Source organism: Centruroides vittatus, unplaced genomic scaffold, assembly GCF_030686945.1.
Source record: "Centruroides vittatus isolate TY-2023 unplaced genomic scaffold, ASM3068694v2 contig_461, whole genome shotgun sequence".
In the NCBI taxonomy this organism is placed as follows: Eukaryota; Metazoa; Arthropoda; class Arachnida; order Scorpiones; family Buthidae; genus Centruroides; species Centruroides vittatus.
In genome coordinates, this window is record NW_027122257.1 from 1,207,501 (window position 1) to 1,229,891 (window position 22,391).

The 22,391-nt window shown below is 29.4% G+C and overlaps 1 protein-coding gene across 3 annotated transcripts in view; it reads left to right on the forward strand.

Annotated features, from left to right (window-relative positions):
* Positions 1–22,391, forward strand: part of rdgA (retinal degeneration A) — a 115,473-nt gene that overhangs the window by 59,292 nt on the left and 33,790 nt on the right. The window contains exon 1 of one of the 3 annotated variants that reach the window (XM_067273137.1): positions 20,508–20,773. The exons of the other annotated variants lie outside the window; for them this stretch is intronic. Within the exon in view, the coding sequence (XP_067129238.1) occupies positions 20,733–20,773 (41 nt within the window). The 5' untranslated portion in view covers positions 20,508–20,732. Of the gene's footprint in view, positions 1–20,507; positions 20,774–22,391 lie in introns of those variants that run through there. 3 annotated transcript variants of the gene reach the window in all.

Genomic DNA, 22,391 nt, shown 5'->3' on the forward strand with positions numbered 1-22,391 from the left:
AAATAAATCATCGGTTTCAATCAGATGTTATTTCAATTGTAAATTGTATGCATTTCGTCTCTACTACGTAAAAATATGTAAAAAAATAAAGCGTTTTAAACGTATTTACGCACGTTTAATTACGCAATTTTTACAGATTAAACTAATTATAGCAGCAATAGTTGTACTAATTTCTTAATAATGCTATCGGTGCAGACAGAATATCACGTAAACCTTCTGTTCCTCGTACAATTAGGCATTTAATTACAACAAAATTATACTTTTTAATGGGTATCGCAGGAAGAAAATCGCCAAAATGTTCAGGAAACAAATGAGGGACGTTATACAACCGGTTACTTTTTGTTTAATTGAGCTTAAAGGTCACGTTACTGTAGCTATATCTTTTATTTAAAAGTGGAACAATTAAAAGGAAGAATTAACTCTGTACACGAACTTAATTTAGTTTGATACTAAGAATAAATCACGTACAATGTTTTCTGATTTTAATTCTTGAATGAATCTGCTTGTGTACCACCAGTACAGCACCTTATTAAGGTCGCATTTATATAACTTTAAAATTTAATTTTAGAAATGTACGTATTGTTTGTGTTATAAGCTTTGAAATTGATAAAATTTCGAGTTAAATTTTAAAAATTATATTCTGAAAGTGGAAAGAATATTAAATATTAAAATGAGATTTAACTGCTTATGGGATTAGAAAACTGTAGCAAAGACTTGTAAAATAATTGAATGGTTCTAAAAGGTGGTCCAAAAGTCTAAATTGCCGTCTTATTCATCCTCTAGTTTTGTAAAAAGGATTTTTTTAAAAAAATGTTCTAAACTCAGTTTACGATTCTTTTTTACTTGAAAGACAAAACAACTTTTAGGCCACTCTGTACATCTAAAAATCTATATTCACGTATCAGCCAAGCTGTAAATAATGTAATCAATTTTTTAAGTACAAAAGATTAAAGTTATAAAGTTCCTTAAGAGAGAGGATTATTTTAAGTCGATATTATCCCGATTATTTAGTTAAGAAAGTACAAAATTTTCTTTCAAGTTGGCTATATTTTAGTTTTAAAAATCATTTATTCGCCTACTTACGATAGTGTAGTGATTTAATGCTAGCGCTGTTGATTACTAAACTGAATATTTATCGAGAATTATATTAGAACAGAGAGAAAAAAAGAACTTTTAAATTGCTTCCTCGCGTCAAAAATAGCTTTAGGCGTTTTGAAAGTTGGTTATTTTGCATATTTTTATTATACATTTAAACGATTTTACTTAATTATAAGGCCTACACAGGTCCATAATTTAAGAAAATCACTTCTTGCTGCTATCTGGTTGCTGCGAAATAATTTTATTTATGCATTACTGAGACTGAGTTTTATGGTGTGTAACGATCTCTCAAGAAAGTAGAAACATTTTTGGATCTGTTTAGATTTAATGCTGTCAAAAAAAAATTACCTTTATCGTTTATAAAAATCATAACAATTAATTGTTCGAATGTGTAAATAAAGAATATAAAATGAATCTATTTTGGTTTAGTTTTGTCTTTTATTCTTTAAATAATTAGTTTTTCTCTTGTTTTTTTATGTTAATTTTGTGATAGATCTAAATTTGTTTTCTTTTATTTTAATGCTTATTTCAAAATTTCATAAGCTGTTGTTTAAATTGTATATTTTTTTTCATTGTTGTAGTTTATAAATAGAACAAATGAAATGTAAAAATATTTAAAAAGATGTACATTTCAATTTTCCGTTCCTTTTCGTATCCATTTCATAATTTATATTAGTTTTGATCTTTATATTTTGTCAGCTGTTGCTAAAATTATACATTTTTCCATTGTTGAAGCTTATTTGTACATTTCTCCATTGTTGTAACTTATCTGTACATTTCTCCATTGTTGAAGGTTATTTGTACATTTCTCCATTGTTGAAGGTTATTTGTACATTTTTCCATTGTTGTAGCTTATTTGTACATTTTCATTGTTATTAATCTCTAAAATGGTGTAAAAATCATTTCAAATTTTAGTCTAATTTTGCGTCCATTTCAAAATATAACTTAATTTTTATTGCAAGCGTGTAAAATACACGAAACACGTGTTTGAAATAGAACTAACTAATTAATAAATCAATTATTTTAGACGAAATAAATAAAGAGTTTATATATTGTAGTATATAATAGCTCCACTAATTCGTTAATTTTCTTATTTATAAATATATACATTATAACGTAACACACTCTATATAATAACGAGTTACGTAATGAAATTTAATTATTTATTTGATAAATTAGTGTCGTAATTTGTAAAATAAGTGTGGTAAAATATTATGAAAGGTCTAAAATTGTTCACACAATATTAAACAACATAGTTTTAATTATTTTTGTTACGTTTATCTGCGTAACATTTCTTAATCTTGCTATTGACTATATAGCCTACATTTTTAATACTTTTACCATACAGTAACGATATTTGGAGGTTTTTACACACTAGCTGGACGTGTACAATTCGTAAATAACGCATTAATGTTCGTTCTGCGTTTAAATTACAACCATTTTTCTCGTGTTACGATAGTAGATAGGAAATACGTGCAACCATTTACATGTGAATGGATTCTTGTTCTGGATTCTAGAGGAGCGTCACTTTAAATCTTAAACTGAATTATTTTAGGAAATTAAAGGAAGCGAATCTTTTATTACTTTAGCATTACTCATAACATAAATTTAATTCGTCATTATAAAATAAATTGCATTGATGAGACGTAAATATAACAAGGGAATGGTGGTGAAGTGTATTAAATCTCGGTCGATTCCAATTTCATTGAAGTCAAGCAAAGTTGACGTCAATAGGACATCATAATTAATTCATTCATGCTTTGGAATGCTGCTGGATATCCCAGATAATTTCTAATTCCATTAAACAATATTTTCCACCCCGATAGAATCTATTAGAATTTTCATAGAAAAGTTCGCCAAGTTAACCGCCATATAAATATTAATAAGGAATTAATAATTATTGGTTGCTTAATATTGGAATTTCTATTATGATTTTCCATGATTGGAACAAGTGATGAATTTTTTATGAAGGTGAATGGGAATTTTTATTCTATCATCATTATTGTGCTGATTCTGAAAGCTCGTATCTTACTAGTTTGTAGGGAGGGACGTCCTTTGTGGGATGGGGGATGTGGGATGTTCTGTACACACAAACCAAAAATGGCGCCCATTTTTGGAGTATAAAGCTCGTAAAGCCCCCTCTCAAGAGGAGACATACTTTCTGTATAGGCTATGTAAGAAACAAGCTTAGGGCATCTTTGGAAAGATGCCCTTTGAGGTGTAATGCTTCTTTTGTGTGTATGTAAGTAATGCTCGCAAGAGATCCATAGGAATGATACTATTTATTCTTCCTATTCTTTATACATAGACGTTCATACGTAGTAGTAGTAGTAAGAGATGCCTCTTAGGACATATGCCTTTTTAAATTACATATTGCAAGAAATCTTGCAGCGGTATAATGCCTGTATATAATATATGAAAAATACGTACAAGAAATGCCCTCGTAGGGGTGTGACTTTCTTAATTTGCACGAAGAATGTTCCATTACTATGTACATGAAAATCTCGCCAACTTCTCTGCTAGAGTATCTCATTCTCATTTGACTTCTACTCCAATCAGCTGTTACGAATTGTAAATTTCACATACAGTATTGTTATTCTCGTTCAATTTTTTTCTCCAGTTTCAAGCCAGATGTTTGAATCAATTTCTAAGTCATTTATTGTTTTATATTTGTACATTTAATTGTAATGTATGCGAAACATCTGTTTAAACAGAAAAAAATATAACGATGATAAGAATAATTGTTTAACCGAACTTCAAAATATATTTTCATTGTTTCCCTTCAAAAACAAACATACAGAAGGTAGAAAAAATGTAATAATGAAGCAATAATATGATTTTTTACATTAAATGTTAATTTATTTTATTAAGCATATTTACTGTATTCGATTTTAGTAATTTACTCGCGATATAACGCAATTTTTCAAACACAATGTACGTTTGTTTAGGATCAACGTTTCATTTTCTATACGCCTTACCGTACTTCTGTATAATTTTCTCAATATTCGAGACCATCCGAAAGTTCAGTTAACCGTCGCAAAGACAAAATCTCTTGCTAATTTAAATGTTTAATCATATTCTGTAATGTATTTCCAATTTATATTTACGAACGAAGTGAGTACAAGAGAGTACGGTTAACTGACCACCCCTTTAAGAATTTTAGTCTCATTATTAATGAAAAATACTTAAATTTCTCATATTTTTTTTGTCTCTAACGATGAATTTTCGCACTCGTTGCTACTATAATCGCATACAGAAAGTATCAAATTTACACTTTCTACAATTTTCTAGCGATACAAAGTTTAAAATTTTACATTTCAGGATAAAATTTGATTTATTTTAAAGGTTATATAATTTAAAATTTTATCTTTAAGATTGTTAAATTATTATTAAAGTATTCTTTGCTAAACTATATCAGAATTAAATCATTTTTCTATAATTTCTAATGTCGAGTGCCTCGGGGATTCGTTATACTTTCCAATAAATATACAGATAAAATATATTTCTATATAATATCCATTTGTTTATTTTTAGAATTAAAATTGTAAATTTGTTATTAAGAAAATTTGAGCCTTGACAAAATTACCCGAATGCCTCAGGGAGGATTTTTTCCCTCTCCTCCCAGGAAATTTCTGTTTTACTTCTTGATAAAATTGCCGAATTTTTATTTATTCTTTATTCTTATCTTTTATGTCAACTTTACGTGTTGTTTGATTTTTCATTGTTGTTATTATTTTTTATATTTTCATTCCTATAAATTTGATTATTAATGCGGAAATTTTCGTATGTTTATGCCATTATTTAAAGTTTATTATTTGTTATATTTGTATTGTTACGTAAATTTTTAAATAATACTTTTATTTTAGATGTCATTAAGAGTGTATACGTGTTTGTGTGCGTTTACGTAAATTATTACGTATTATAAACGTATATCGGTATGTATTGTTACGTACTGTAAGCGTCATAGGTACATAAATAATTTTAAATTTTACATATATAACAATTTATATATCGTTATATATTCTATGTAGTGTTATAAAACGTAACAATTTTTTAAATTAATCAAACACAGAATTGTTACGTTCATATTTTTATACAATAGTACGTACTGTTACTCGTATACTTCTGTAATAATGATGATAATAATTCGAAACAATTATATTTATGTATAATAAATATTATTATAATTATCTTTACATAACAATGGTTAATTTGATATTATTGTTACGTTAAACAATTAATACTTAATTACTCTACACTATATAAGTATTATCGTGTAATATTATGCAGTTTATATTAATGTCTCTGTTACGTTTATACGATTTGTGACAAATAATTCGGCTGAGTCGCAATTGTTACATATACATTAATCGTTACGTAAAATCCAAATAAGCATTGTTACTTAAATACTCGTAAAAGAATTCAAAGTATCGTTACGTCAACATAGAAAATACAATTTAAACAAGGAAATACATGAGTTATTTGTGTTTGTAACATATAGAAGAGACTTAAGATAACGTAACATCTGGAACTAGCTTCTCAAACAGTAGATTACGATCCCCATAAGTTATTCTCTGAATTCATACGAAGTGAATGCAGTTTGCTAAAGACAGTAACACTAAAAAGGCCATGTGTGTGTTCTTAAAATTAAGTTACGATTCTGAGTTTGTTAAAAATGACTTTAATCATCAAAATTTAGGTTATTTTGCTTCGTAATCTTCTCGTAACTGAGTAATCATGATGAAAATACCTTCATTATATGGCTAAAACAAGTCTCGTTACTACAAATTGAAACTAAACAGAGCCCTTGAGCCACTATACACATCAAACTTATTGCAGAGACCAGAGTAGTAGTAATATGTTTCCTGAGGGTCTTTTTTTTATGACGAACCAAAAATTCTATTCGAGTGCCACTGGCAAAACACTCCTATATATTTTAAAAGTTCAAAATTCTAGTTTCAAAGAAGTATCATAGTAGAAACACTCCAACTTTAAAGTATATCTGTTAGCGATTTTTGAAGGTGAATATTAAATCAGTCAGCTGGATGTTTGAGATTCTACTAAGAATGCTTAATGCACTAGGTGTGACGATGGCTATATCACGTATTTTCCATTATTATGATTTAAGGATGGCTCGTTCTCCGTCCATTTTTATTTATGTCCAGTCTGGATTGCGCCTGTAACAAAGAAAAGATGTCACTTTTCTAATGTGATTTAGCAACTAACCACACGAATTCTTGACTAAATATATATTAACGCGTTAATTATTAATTTTTATCCAATTTTAAAGCAGGGATTTATCTAGTTTATGTGGGATGCTTTATAGATAGATGGAAATTATGTGGGTGATCTCTGATGCTGTTTTTTTTTCCTCCCTCCTCCTATCCAGCTTCTAAGGTTGCACCATTCATCATACTGATCCTATCTGATACTTGCACAAAGTTAGTCATTACCTTCCTTCTATTTGTCATGTTAAACTCCCACGTCTACTATTTACATTGCCCTTACCATACTTCTATATTGATTATTGCTTTGCTTACAACTTTTGACATATCGAATCGTTAGTTTGTCTATCCTCTCAAACAACTAACAACTACTTTCCTCTGCTCTTTTCCTGTTTGATCTTATTTCTTTTTATGAAGGATCCTATCCAGTTTCAATATAGTTTTAAGGAAGAGAAAAAATTACTACTACAAGTGCCTTGTTTTTAGATAGAAGAAATGTTATTTTTATTTATTTATTTATTGTTTAGATATTTATTTTGGACGCGTATTGATCTTTAATTTACCTTATTTTCACTTAGAAAAAAAATTTCCGTGCATTACTTCTAAGCTGTTCGTGCGCGTTATAGTCCGATTTTCTTGTTAAAAATGCATTTTATAATTAAAAAAATGAAATTTTTCCGTTGTTCTTCCTTTAAAACTTTGTAAATATTTATTATAAATTAAATTTTACATTTTTTAACTTCAATATTTTTCTAAAAAACCAAATTTTATATCACGCAAATTGAGTAGAAAGATTGATTTTCCGAATGTTTTCTTTTTATTATCAAATTTTAAAATTATTAATAAATAATAATGTAAAATAATTACCGTTTTAGCTACTACACACCCCACATTTATATCTTACAAGATAATTCTGTTATTTTTCAGTTATCGTAGATATAAAAATTTATATTAAAGTTTGTTCATAAGAATTATATCTTATGGAGCCATACTTTTTTTGAATTTTCACACACACGTAATCTACTTCATAATTTTTCTTGACAGACAGACAGTCGCACGCAGAATATTTTAAACTGTTCGTTGAATCACTCCAGAAAGTTGTTGTTAGCAATGTTTAATTGTGAGGAAAACATTTTGAGTTATAGCTGTTCCGGTTTACCTCGATATAATGTAAATAATTTAACATTATACACGGGTAATTGTGACAGCAAGGCACGACTTATAGCAGGATAAAGAAGGCTTTAAATTTATGTTGGATACAATTCATTAAAACGAGGCGTTTTACAGTAATTACAGCGTTTAATCGAGTATTAACACTTGATGAAAGGTGGGCTGTCTTAAAACAGAGTTTTATGGCAGCAGTCTATCGTGGCTTCACCTTTCATCTGTAACAAAAACTTGGAGATAGTTCCTTATATTTTCTTGCTTGATTTGCATTTTAAAATTTGAAGATATTCCTTCTTAATCTTGTGATTTATTTCGCTATCTCTATGAATTTTGGAATTCTAACCTTCCAGATTCCCTTTTTCCTTACAATTTTAAAAGTTCGATTTTTATTGGTTCGTTTAAAAATGCAAAATAGGAGAAGCGAAGAGAAGAAACAAAGAAATGTCGACGTCAGAATATTGCATAATTTGCAAAAGAAAACGAAAAGAATCTCTGTTTAATGCGGTTGGAAGGAAGAATTAGAGAAAAAGACATTTCAACGAAAAGAACAATGCTCTGGTACGGTCTTATCGTTTCCATTATCAGACACGTTGCAGGAGAATCTCCTTCAAGAGTAGTTTATGTCAGCAAGCCTTCACATTGTGTGGAAAATTCTGCTTCTATCGCTGTTAAATCGATGAAAATATCCTCCAGAATTATTTCTATAAAAGAATTTCTTTATAAAATAAAAGTAGGCAAACATCAGCGAAAATAATTTTCTACGTTGTTTTCCTACTTTCATTTCAAAGAAAAGTTTTCTACGCTTCTCAAAAATGTCTGAAAAATAAAAATATATAACACCTTTCTTCTTTCACGAACGTTATATCGAAGTTTATATTAGCGAAAGCTTTATAATGTGATCGAGATTGGCGTCCAAATTGAATAAATTTTCTTATTTTCATAAATTAAAGACGTATTAGCATTTTAATTTAATTTTAATTGTAGATATTATTCATGATTAACTTATAGACAATGTTATAAGTAGCATAGGATAAAAGTTTTATTTATTATTATTATAATTTTATCCAGTTTTATCCAGTAAATTTCATTGTTGTAGATTTCATCAGCTGATTTTATAAAATAAGAAAAGAGGAGAAAGGTTGTAAGTTTGTTGTATTGTTGTATTTTTATAAAACAGGTTACGAGATCGACAAGCTCACCAGGAAACTGACAAATTTAATGAAACAGCTGATGAAATTTACCGCAATTTAGTAACAATGATAAAAACTGAAGTTTAAACGTAAATTTCATTAGCTGCTTTTTATCATCTGGTGTTTCTCTTGTTAATTTTGTAACATTTTTCTATTAATTTTCGAAATAAATTTTATTGTAATTTACGTGAAAATTAACAAAATTCTGGTTGTTTAAAATCTAGATATAAATTCTGAAAAGATGCCCCCCCCATACTTCAGTTATCAGTTAAGGTATATTTATCATTGTAAGTCGAACGTAAGAATGTCTGTTCTAAGACAAAAAGTAAAAGTTTTTGTAACAAATTTACTGGGATATTATTCCGAAATTTATAACTATTACAGTTTAAGATAACTTGTTTAAAATTAAGGGGGAAAATAAGATTTTATCTAATTAAATCCGCAGAATAATGCTATAAACAGTACTAAATTAAAACGTATTGTTAGAAGACGAACATCTGAGAAAATTCTTATAAGGAACCATTGAATTGCATTTGAGAAACGTGAAATTACTTCGTAATGACACGCTTTGTGTGGTACTAGCTTACTCTACGCGTAATTACGCTCTAGAACAATTTATAGTTTGTAAATTTACCAACGTCTCAATTCTTCTCTGTTCTTCGTAAAACTCTATTATCTAACAAATGATGCCATGAACTTCAAAATTAAGCAGTTTCTGATCATAACTTTACTTATTAATTACTTTAATTACAATAAATTACAGCATTACATCTTCATTATCCGAGAATTATTATCTACGTGATGCCACTGTCAATATTTAATGAGTTTAAATAAATTTTATTATATTTAAACTATAAAATCTTTTTTTATTGTTATTATATTACCGAATTAATTATAAATATTTAAATTACAAATGAAATATTCAGTTTTAACTTAAATTAAACCTTTGACCTTGAATGACCTTGAAAGTTAGTTGGGGTGTTTTGATTAAAATTATCGTGATTCCTCCAATTAAAATTAAATTTTTAATTACGTTTACTCGTTCTAATAATTATTTTTAAATTACTTTATGCATTTTCGCTCTTAATTTTGCGAAAATTTCTGCACCACGTTACTTCAAGTCTCTGTATTGATGCTGTACACTTGTACTCTACCATACTTTGAAGCATTCTGCACAAGTTTCCTGTAGCGTATTATATTGAAAAGTATTTTTCTTATATTATTTTTATTAGAAAAATGAAGAAGAAAGACTTTATTTACAACCACTTTAAGTTATTTTTAATGATATAACTCATTACATACACAAGCCATTGATTTTCGCTGTATACTTTCCATACGCTACGCCTCACCTTATTGAAGTGGCACACTTTAACAAGATGACCATTTGTGGCTGCAATATATATTCATGCATTAATTTAGCTCCCTCTCTAGAGATAAATTGGTAGCAGAAGCTTAAAGATCACTATGTTAATTATTCATAAAATGACTGTAAGCATCAGTAATGGTCACTAACCACCTTTATAGATCCACAGTTAACGTTCTCAGAATAATATAAATATTTTTAAAGATGATTATTTTCAACATTAATATGTTGAATTAATAATGCTGCTTGTCTCGTAGTTGTAACTCTTTCTTCCATAGTTTTACCACTTAACCATAAACTAGAGTGTTTGCCCATTAATCAGAGGTTTAACCAATAACCACGGCGGTTTCTTTTGTATCCATTAACTTTGATCAGATCTGTGATTAATGGACATATTAATGTGTCCTTTGTCTGGAGGTTTTGGAGCCCACCAATGGTCGAGAGCAAGAAACCAGTGTACTGTACGCTGATAGTTGGTCTCGAGTTTGCCCCTAATCAAAGTGGAGTTTCCTGGGGTTTTTTCACATGTGTGATGTTTAAATAGGGGTCAATTTTATGTAGAAAGTCTTCCCGGTAAGAAGGGGGTCCCTATACCTACTAGATAAGCATGGGTATCCTAACAAAGAGTTCCCCTGACAGATCGCCCATGTGTTGTATATCTTATTCTATCAATCCGAACCGACCAGAGCTTTATAATGTGTTCATTAACAAGTATTTTGTACGTCTAAAATAAACATATGTTAATTTTACATACGAAACATTTCTACAACATTCTAAATAATTAAAATTGAAGTAAAAACGTAACAGAGCTAGAAATTTTGGCAGAGAACAGAAATTTTCAAACTCTTCATCACATCCCAAACGACGTCGTGAGATGGGATTTTAGTAACATTAAGCTGAAACATCAATCAGCTTTGTGTTTAGAGAAACCTTACACTAATGGTAAGTAGAGGAAGCTTATTACGATGCCATTATTCAAATGATCATTAGTAAAGTGCAACTACCAAGTCGAAGTATTAATAGCGTGTAAGCGACTCAACCTGTCTCTAGTTAAGCAATTAAGGCTGACCTTCCGTGAGATGCATCGAAAAACTTAACAAACTACCAAAAAAACTAAAATAAAAGATCGTTAAATTTAAGTTAAACTAATTAGTTTCAGTTGAAACTATTTTTCGTAATGATTTTTACGGCTATAAATTAGTTGGAAGATGCTCGATAGTTTCAGAAGTACGAGAAAATCAGGAGCGCGGGTTCGATTTCGGATTCCTGGGATAAAATTTGACGTTTTGGCGTGTATTAAGAGCATAAATAGGAATGTAAATCGCAATACTGTAGCAGTATTATCAAATAATAGTTGAAAATAATGTAAAAAAGCTATAAAAAAAATCCAGCAACGAGTTGCATAACTTTCCAGGCAAAAATGTTAAAATTGTGTGCGGCGCCATCTGTTAGGAGATTTTATTTAAAAACTTTTTATATTATTAATCATTATAAAATGGCAAAAAACTTAATTTTGAGGATAGACGTGTTTTATAAAAAAAATTGTAAATACTAACGAGTAAAATCTTAAGTCGGACCCCCTCCAGATAGAAAGGTGTCACGTGTCCTATCTCCCTTACCCCTCGATCTTTAACCACCAAAATTTAGTAGCATCAATGGCTCTAATACCCAAATTTCCCTGCAAAATTTCAGAAATTTTCGACAAAAGAAACGGTAGTTATTAACCTCCGAAGCTGATAAACAAAATCAAGCTTCCACACACCAGCATCCATACATACAGGGGAAAAAAAACAAAAACAAATTTGTTTGTATTTCTCGACGATTCAAGGTGCCGAGTCCAGAAAATGTAAAAGTCGTGGGGGTCATTTTTGACTAACGCTCATACTTTTCCTCTGTTATAGGCCCATATAACAGACTGGAAAGTAAAAATTGAACAAGGTTTTCTTTTAAAGGTTTTTAAACTATTTTAATATATAAATTTCATTTTATTATATTTTAGAAAGCCAATTTTCAAAGAAAAGATTAACTTTTTGATAAAAGCTAATCAATCTAAGTCCTTCCTATACAGTTCTGTACCCTTTCTGTAGCTAATTCACCACTTTTTATGGCTAACCACCCCTTTTTTATGACTAATCTACAGTTTTTCTTGGCTAATCTACCAATTTTTATGGCTAATCTACTGCATTCTATGGTTAATCTATCTACTCCTGTGGCTAATCTACCCCCTTCTGCGAAAGTTACATAACTGAAACAAAGTATCTGCTACCCTATAAATCAAATAAAATTCCAGAAAATTCAGCATTTACACACCATTTAATAAACACGTACGTTTCCTCAAACCTGTCATTTATTGCTTTAAAAAAGAAAAAGAAAATTGAAAATGTATTTTTATAAAAAATTGTTTTAACATAAAATACACAGTAATGGCTTTCAAACGTTAGTGTTTATTGATAATTTACTTGTAGTTTTTTCTATTTTTCTTTGTAAAAAAAATTTATATGTGTATATTCTACTCGTGTATATTAATATCGATCGCAGTTGTGCATTAAAAAATCGATTTACATTATTTCTTTCTTAAATTTCTGATCTAAAGGTTTATTCTAGTATTAAAATGGCTGTTAAGTTAATGTCATTCTTCATTTGTGCCAATTTTCTTTGAAAGTTAACTTTTTTGTGTAAAAGAATACACTTACAACGTTTTTATACGTAACCTAAAACACGAGGAAAATCAATGAAGTAGATGCTAAGACAAACGTCACAGTAGATTTATAGCTACGTAACGTAGCGCAAGTGAGGAATTAAATGATAAACTGTGAGTGTAGGTAATAAATGCGAAATACATTAAAGTATTGGTGGTGTATGTATCGCAAATATAAGGATATTATGGGCTTATAGAACACAGGTGTATATAAGAGTTTAAATTTGTTTAAGAAAAAGACACGGTGTTGATATAGTGAACATGAAATTGCGAACAAAGCTTCAATCTCGCTCAATACAAATAAGCGCATATTTGTTAATGAATACACACACACTACGAGATCACGTTGAAGAAGGCACACGTTACAAATGGGCGCACGTTAAAGAAGGGCACACACACTACAAATGATTACATTTTGATTAGATACAGAAATAAAAATTCACAAAACACATTTTGAGAAATTTAAGTATCTTTTAACTGGCATTTTAATAAGAAAAAGTAAAAAAAAGGATTTAAAAACCGCTCCTCGTCTCCTTTACACAGAAACATCGCAGGCAGCCAACTGTAAGCTTATTAATTTCAGAGAGAAAATTAATACTTTATAAATACAAAATTACCTAAATTTTAAAATATCGCAGGGGTATTATTACGTGTTCTACTTCCATTGTTTAATCATCAAAGCATTATTTTCATTTTAAAAAGTCGGAAATTTCTGTAATATTCTAGGGATTTTAATGAGGAATAATAATAAGTTTGCTTCAATTTAATATTCTTTACTCTCGAAAATTCATATAAATGACGTGTCTCTGTTCTCCTGTACTTCCGCTTTTAACGACACTTCACTACGTTGTTATTGTACTTCAATATTCACTACTACTTAATCATAATTGAGTATATCTGTTTAAAATAGGTTCTGACAAGACTAATTTACGAAATGTTCATTTGCATATGGATATAATTAATCACGTGTACGGCATAAAGTGCGAGTACGTGATTTAAGAAAATATAAATAATATAAACAATAAGTGTGTGAAATAACAAGCTGGTGTTTGTGCAAATGACAACAATCGTATAGAATTAAGAACAGAAAAACACAAGCAAAGAAAAAGTAAGAACAAGTACAGTAAGACGAGAAAAGGCAAAGTAAAACACAAGAACAGGCTCAACATACTGTAAGAATGAATAAAAAGAAAAAATGCATAGCAAAACATAACAGTCGCGCAGTAGAAGACCAGAATATATGCACGAAGACACGAGAATAGGATATAAAAACACACAAACTGTCAGAACACGCAAAGAGCGCTCATCAAAGTAAAGAAGTGCATTCATTTCGTTAGAATACCGTCCACTTTTAAATAAAATTGACATCATTCCTACATTTCAATAATGAGAAAACTTGAAAATGACACGAAGTTGACGTAGAAGTGCTGGGTAATCGTAATTGAAGTACCCCTATCAACGTTGTCTAGAGAGATATTTAGCACTCCAAATGCAATTAAATTTGGTACGGGAACATCTCGAGACACGCGGAAGACATTTCCGTAAAAATGGTTAGTAATAAAACATGCCAATGTGGCACTTTTGGCACTGCAATAACAATCCTTTACGGAAGTCTTAAAGATGAAGGAAATACTACTCAATGTGGTACCCATTCTGAAGGTGTAAAACCTGAAAAACGTGACAATATATAGATCATCTGTGATGCTTCTCACAATCAGTGCAATACTGCTTCTCAGGCTTCCAAATTTGCAACATGTTTTCGATAAACCATATTTTTAAGCATGCACAAACGTTTTCGTTGCTTAAAGCGCCAAAATTGCCATATCGGCGAATTTTATACTAATTTCTTTTAGAGAAATGTCTTCCTCACGTCCTGAAATGTCACTATACCAAATTTGATTGCATTTAGACAGCTAAATCTCTCTTTACAGCACTGTATAGGGGTATTTTAATTACGATCACTCGATGTATGCTATTGCCATAAGGCAAACACGCGCATACATATTCGTAAATACTGTAATTAATATCAAAATAGTGGCGGGTAAGTTTAATTTTCTACATTAAATACATGTCAAGTGTGTTATTGTTTGTTTATTTTTCTGGTATCGATCGCGAAAAGAGTAAACACCGCTATACAAACATTTATCTATCGAAAGAATAAATATGCCAGACAATTCTTATATAAACAATCCTATTAGAATACGGATTGTTCTGTTCCTTGCCTGTTAATTACACGTTGCTGTGTTATTTTTTGCACGTTCCTTTGTTGTCTTAAGGTCTTGAACTTGTGTTCTTTCATCCGTGGTTGTGTATACTTTATGATGATAGACTTGTTTGTAGTCTGTGGTTGTAAATACCAGCATCAACACGTGCCCGTGTTTAGAATGTTTTTGTTTTTCTAATTGTATTGTATTGTAAATAGACTAATGCTCTTGTGTTGGTAGCCTGTACGCACGTTTATGTGTTAAAGCTTTTGTTTGTTCTTATCTTGTGCATGCAATTTTTGGTAAATCCTCGAGCTTTGAGTATATATTGAACGCTTTCTGTATATCTTTGTATTGTTAAGAGTATCTTCTGTATGGCATAACATTAAGTATTCAGAAATGCATAAAACACTATAAATACATGTAGGCTACATAACAGGAATGTATACACAAGTACATATAAGATTGTCCAGAGATGAACACAACAGGAAGTACGTGCAGGGCACACACACATACACAACAGAAAGTACATGCAGGGCTCACACGACAGAACATATATACAAAGGTACACACAGGTCTAGAGGTAAACAGAACAGGATTTATGTACGACTGTATACTTGCAGAGTACATTTTTGTTTGTATTTACTGACTTAAAATATGCTCAACAATATATAGACGTATATAAATCAATTAGCACATACTACAACCTTCTTACGTATAGTATAGGTTATATTTTCATTTTAAATAAAATATTCCTTTCAAATATAAAAATTTAATATTTTCCCCGCGAGATGGCGACACAAAAAAATAAACATTTCAATTTGTATTTTTATTTATTAAATGCTTACTAAAAGTTTAAATAGTGACTTGTGAAAGTTATTCAAAACGTTTTTAAAATGTATAATGTGAAATAATAATATAAAAATTTGAAAATTAAATAAAACTGATAGATAAATCAAAAATTTGAATTCGAATTTTAAAAATAGAACAAGTCATCAGAATAGACAAACGTGATTGGTTCATGAGACGTTATACAAGTTATCGAACTGAATTTTTATTAATAAAAAAATTTATCGCCGTTTATGTGCTATAAATAAAAGGATTAATAAAATATAAATGTTAAAAAGTAATAAAATAATTCGAAACGAATATTTTTTTTTTGTTCTTGATTCATTTATGTATAGAATTTTCAAAGATTACTTCTAGAAGAATCCTTACAAACGAACATTTTGTTCATTATTATTTATATCAGATAAGCAAAAGAAACCTCACATAATAACGAAAATAATAGCTTAATAAATTGAGAATAATTCGAATTTTATGTCTTCACTAACGAGTCAATAACTCGTAACACCATCGCTCCGTCTGGGTTATTAAAATGGAAGAGTTTTATGAACTTTCAGTTGTTTTGCGAAAAAAGGAAAACTTTATACAATAATCTAATAACAGATTAAATCTAGATTCGAATTAGCCACACAACAAAACACCATTCTCCGATGGCCGTATGGCCGAGGTGGTAACAAATCACCTTACCGCTCTGCCACAGAATCGCGCAACCCCAGAAATTTTTAGGGGGAAGTGGCCTGTCCCGGTTATGTCGGGCTCGGACCCTCACAACCTAATTACCCTTATTGTGAGCCTGGTTGAACCCACAATAAGTGATTTTTTAATGGTCGGCTCTTCGTTGTGTAGGCACTGTGAGGGCTTTTCAATCATACCTATTGTAAGTTCAATGGGTACGCCAAGTGAAAGACGAGCGTACCATCCCCGTTTCGACCGCTCCGATTTTATTCAGGCTCCTCCAAAACGCCTTAACAACATCGGCCATTTAGTTGTATAATTAAAAAGACCCACTTATTGCTCACAGAGTGGAAGGAGCCAAAAAAAACTCTCTTTCTCTTATTGGTTAATTTTGAAATTCAAATTTATCCTTTCTTATAGTACTTTCTAAATTATTATTTGATTTTGTTATTTAAAATTAAGAATATGTGTGTGCTATATTTACAATGTAAAATGTTCAATGTTTATAAGTAGCTAAGTCACTTTTATCTATACCGGATATATGACATCACAATGGACGATTATAATAGTCAAACCACGTGGTTTAATGACGTATTTGCAATTTTTTGTAATGATATCATATAGCAAAGTAAAAGTTAACACAACATAAACGTCATCCTTCAAACAGCTTAAATGTAAGTTTTAACATTTAATATTTCTCAAATATATGCTTTAAAATTACAAACTTTAAAGACGAAACTACAAGTGAAATATTCTATTTATATCAATATTTAAGATGATTTTTAAAAGTTTTATAATGTTTACAATGTCGCTTAGCAACGAAATTTCGCTGAATTGCATAAGTTTCGTTTCACCACTAGAGGGCTAGACAATAATTTTGATTTTGCCCTCTAGTGGGGAGGTCAGAATTACATTATAAGGATGATAAATTGGAATTTTACTTGAAAATAAACTGATATAATAAAATTTACTGTACTAAATTTATTCTCGTATTGATCATTTAATAAACATAACAATTTGCTTTTAACTATTTATACAGGCTTAACATATATGAAAAAGATTTTTATAGGTTCATATTTGGCTACTAAAATCGCTCTTATAAATATATTTTAATGTTTTATTCTTTGTTTACCTTAGTCATTGTTGCTTTGTTTTTTATATGCCAACGTTGATATTAATGTTGGCATATAGCTTATTGCTTTATCTTACATATTATGTAAGGTGACTTACAATATAATCTCATTGTATAACAGATAAACTATAAATAATTAAAAAATTTAATTTAGAATATTCTAAACTTAATTTGGAAAAAAATTAAACAGTTTAATATCCTATACAAACTATTTTTTTTTTACATTGTAGACTATAAATTACATTGTACACACATAGGAAATTATGTATTCTTAATATAATAATAGTAAAAGATTTCTTACCATGTATTGGTTCCTCAAAAATAATTAAATTCTATTTACTTGAGAGTGTCAAATATCATTTTATAATTATTTAATGCATATTCTTCGAAAATTTAAAGTAGTACCACTTTTCACTAATTAGTAAAAGATAAGCTTTTGTTTATCTTGTGCATGTACTAATTTGACTTATATTAGCTCTATTCTAACAACAAAACCAACCATATAAATAATTTTTAGTAATGGATAAGTATTGTTACTCGATACACATTTCTGTTGTTATTAATTAGTATGATTAATTTCTTAATTATAATTGTTTGTCAATTCGTTAATGAAGTGTCGTTGAAATTTTGATCATAAAAAAAATAACTCTCGACCAAGTATATCAACAGATGTATTTCACTGTATTTCATATAATAAAGTAGAAATGACACAACCATTACTGATTGAAACGATCCGGTTGTCATGATCAATCGTTTTTAGTGATACTTCTTAAAAGAAACGTATTGCAAAAAGTAATATATTAAAAAAGGTTTTATTTGCGTATCTTGTAGTATTCGTAATACAAATTTAAATTTACTTTAGTAAAATTGTTTACGAATCATTTAATGTAAAATATTAAACTTTCATGAGATATAATCATTTAAACTCTATTGCATTTCGCATTATAGAAATACATCACGTATCTTGTTTGCATTAGTAATAGAAACAGCGCGCATCAACGATACATGTTATAAAATATGTAAATTATATTTATTTTAGATATTACAACATCATTCCGAAATTCTAAATAATAATAATATTAAAAAATTTATATTTATGTGTAGTTTGATTTGAAGATAAAAACGTGAAATTATATTGAAAGTAGTTCCTTTAGTAAAGACTAAAATATTTATTTATTATTGAGAATAGATTAAAATTAATATTTAATGATGATAAAGTTATTAAAGTATTAGAATCTGAACATAAAAATGAAATGTTGTTTACATCTCTCCGATTCTCTTCAAAGTATTTTGATAAGATGAAAATTTGATTCATAAGACAAATAATTTATTTATAGAATCTAAAATTGTATAATAATAGTCTTTAAATTAAATTATGGTTAAAATGGTATCCAGAATAATTTTATTGGGATGCATCACTAATATTTTAAAAATTCCACTAATGGCCGAGTGCACAAAGCCGGCAACGGGGTAATGGGCCGTTGACGACTGACCAATGGACTGGCCACGTGGAATTTTCCGGGTTTTCTTCACGTGTCTAGTACCTAAATAGGGACCAGTTTTCTATGGAAAGTTCTCCAGTGAGACATTCTCCCTTGGCAGATCGCCCAACTGTTGCGTTGCCTTCTATCAATTCAATCCAATCTTATTTGTTATTATTATTATTTAGCTTAAGTTGGTATAAAATGGTCATTTGTTCATTCATTGAATTCGAACCAATTTTTCGTTGTATGGAACCTCATGAATTCCAAAAGTCATAATGTATCAGTTACATATCAATAAATAAAATATAATTATCATATAAGAAATATATTAAAGAATTTTTCATTGGAAAAATAGCACTCTGTGAGGTTCTTTATTAAGAAAACATTTAAAATTTACCCTTATCCATTAAAAAAATCTTTCAATAAAATAAACAATAGTTAAATGAATGACATATTCTAATTAGTATTATTATTAGATTTAAACAGGGCTTTTATTGGAACACAACCTAGCTATTAACGCAAAAACAATTTTAATATTTCCAAATTTAATCTAGAGATAATTGTCAACTCGCGATAACAACCAGATAAGATTAGATAAGCAGTTGAATAGTCTTCTTCTTGACTTTACCTTTCTCTCCTGTAAACTTTGAAGCATTTAGTGAGTAAAATTTCGTTCCTGTTTTGAATTACAGCACCGCTTAAATTTTAAAGTTAAGCCAGTTTTTAAGTAAGACATTTACAAAAGCCTCTGGCGTAAGTATTGCTCTTATAAATTTTTAAATTTAAATGCTTTTATAACTCCTAAATTATAAGTCTTGACTTTTGGCATGTAAAATTATACTAATATTCATTACACAAAAGGATTTTTACTTTAAATCTACGCTTAAACTTAAATATACAGCTATATACCGAGGATGCTTAAAAACGAGATTTTACGACAATTAGTTAAAAAATGAGAGACGTAAAGGAAAATTAGAGTTTTTAATTATAAAATGTACCAGATAAATTACACTTACAGGATAATTACTGTACAGATTTGCAGAGAACCCAAAATTTTCTGTACAGAATTAAAAATTTGCTTCATTATTTAAATTAAATATTGTTACCATATATTAAAAGGAGTACTGGATACATGGATTCGACTAGACCATAACGGGGAAGACAGGATAGAAATTTCCTGGGGTGGCTCACCCGGATTCGATCCCTGTCCCCTAGTCTGGCATCTTCTCTGCCTTGCCCCATCTAACCTCTCCTAAAATATACTTTAAAAATAAAAAAATATACAAAAACGAGGCGATTAAATTTATTTGTTAAAGTAATGTTTAAACTTAAGTAAAATCGTCACTTTCGTACGCTTAATTTCCTCATTAGGGTCAATTAGAGTATCGTCGAAAAAAATCTACTTGAATGAATTTAGTTCGGTCGCTATCCGTTTTGGCGCCGCTGTCGTCGATAGTGAAGATAGAGTTCGTTTGGTTCTTCTGTTGTAAAGATTGTAAGCAATAAGTATTACTTTAGAGAGTTCGAAATTAATGAAACATTTTCGTCTCTTACGAGATATAAAAACCGTCCATTTGTACAAATAACTTATTCCAAATGCATAAAAGGAGCTGGTAATGTATTAAGTAAACAAGAAATGTTGGTTTTGAAATGAGTCAACATTTGGTTAATGAACCAATTCATTCCAATGGGTGAGCATCTCTCTCCTTTTTAATCACAATTTACACACATTTTCTATATTAAAAAAACCACCTCTCATGTCAAACAATGAACATTTATTAACCTGAACATCATTTATTCATGAATTGTGTTACTAACTTCAAATTAAATTTATATAAATTCTGCTGATTGTGTTAACATTTCCACAGTTGTAAATGTTTGCAGAGGATATTGACAGCTTGGTAAGTATTGTGGTGTATTTATAGAATGCGTATTTAATTCCTGTTGCTATATATTGCATTTCCTTTATACAAAATGGCAAAGGAATGTTCTATCTTGTTTTTAAATGGCTTTGTCTGCATTTAAACATTCTTTATTGGTTTTGCTGGCTCGGTGTAATTTTTTTTCTTGCGCGTTACTCCGCACAGCAGTTTGTCGTCGCAACTAAAACCTGTAAAATTATGAAACTAAGAAATTTTAACGGAGAGTGGGCTCTCGGAAACTCTGAAGAGTCCAAGAACTCATGCGGTGTCACCGGCCGAATTGTAATTTCTGTGGAAAAATGTTTTAAAATTAACTTGTTTATCCATCAGATATAACATTTCCGATCGGAATAATTATGAATCGGCCACTCTTTGGTTCCTTGGTGTTAAATTTTGAGATTTTCTTGAAGAAAAACTACATTTTGAGTCGTAAGTTGTGACTGCAAATACATTACAAATTTTAAAAATTTTTGTGTATTAACAGCTGTGGTTATGTTAACATACTTTCATTTCTAAATATAAATATATTCGTAGGAAATTTATAACATTAAATGTGGTAACTTTATATATTTTAATATCAGATTTTGTTTTTTTTTTTAATTAGAATAATAATAATAATAATTGAATTAAGCCGTTTGTATAGTTACATAATAATAATTACATATTGATGTACTGTTTGTTTATATATAATGCATTGTGTACTGAAACATATTTATGTAACAAATACATAAAACTTATCTTTTGTAATCAATTCTTGCTATTAAAAATTTGTAATTTAATTTTGTAGCTATATTAATTATAATAGTCATTAAATATTATAATTAATATAGTTTTATATAGTTTTTTTATTGTATAGTCATTAAATATACAATAAAAAACTATAATTGCAATTACAGTTTGTTTATGGGATCTTAGATACAAATGTGGCTCAAAATGAGGCAGTTGGGACCTTAATCAGAGTCATAGACTATACTTGTAGGAGTAAACAATCAAAGGAATTAATTGGCTATGTGTGACCATTCGCAGGATGTAGCAGTACAGTATATAGATATACCTCAGATGTAGTTAGTGCAATGGTATTTCTCACATTTTATAAGCTTTTAATCATCTCTAGTAAAGTGGAAAACAGTTGATTTTTAGCATTATTTTGAGAAATATTCTGGAATATTTTGCTTTTAAATTTTATCTCTGAGAGTCTTCAAAATTTCAGGTATGCTGATTTGGGGGGGGCTGTATCTCGTGAAGGTCCAAGTGTAGACTGACAGTTCATTTTGAGGTTTTACTCCTATGGACATGGTCTACAGCTCTGATAAGTTCCCAACAGCCTCATTCAGAGCCTTAGAGCTGCATTTTACCAGATCTTAAATAATATAACTTTACAGAGATA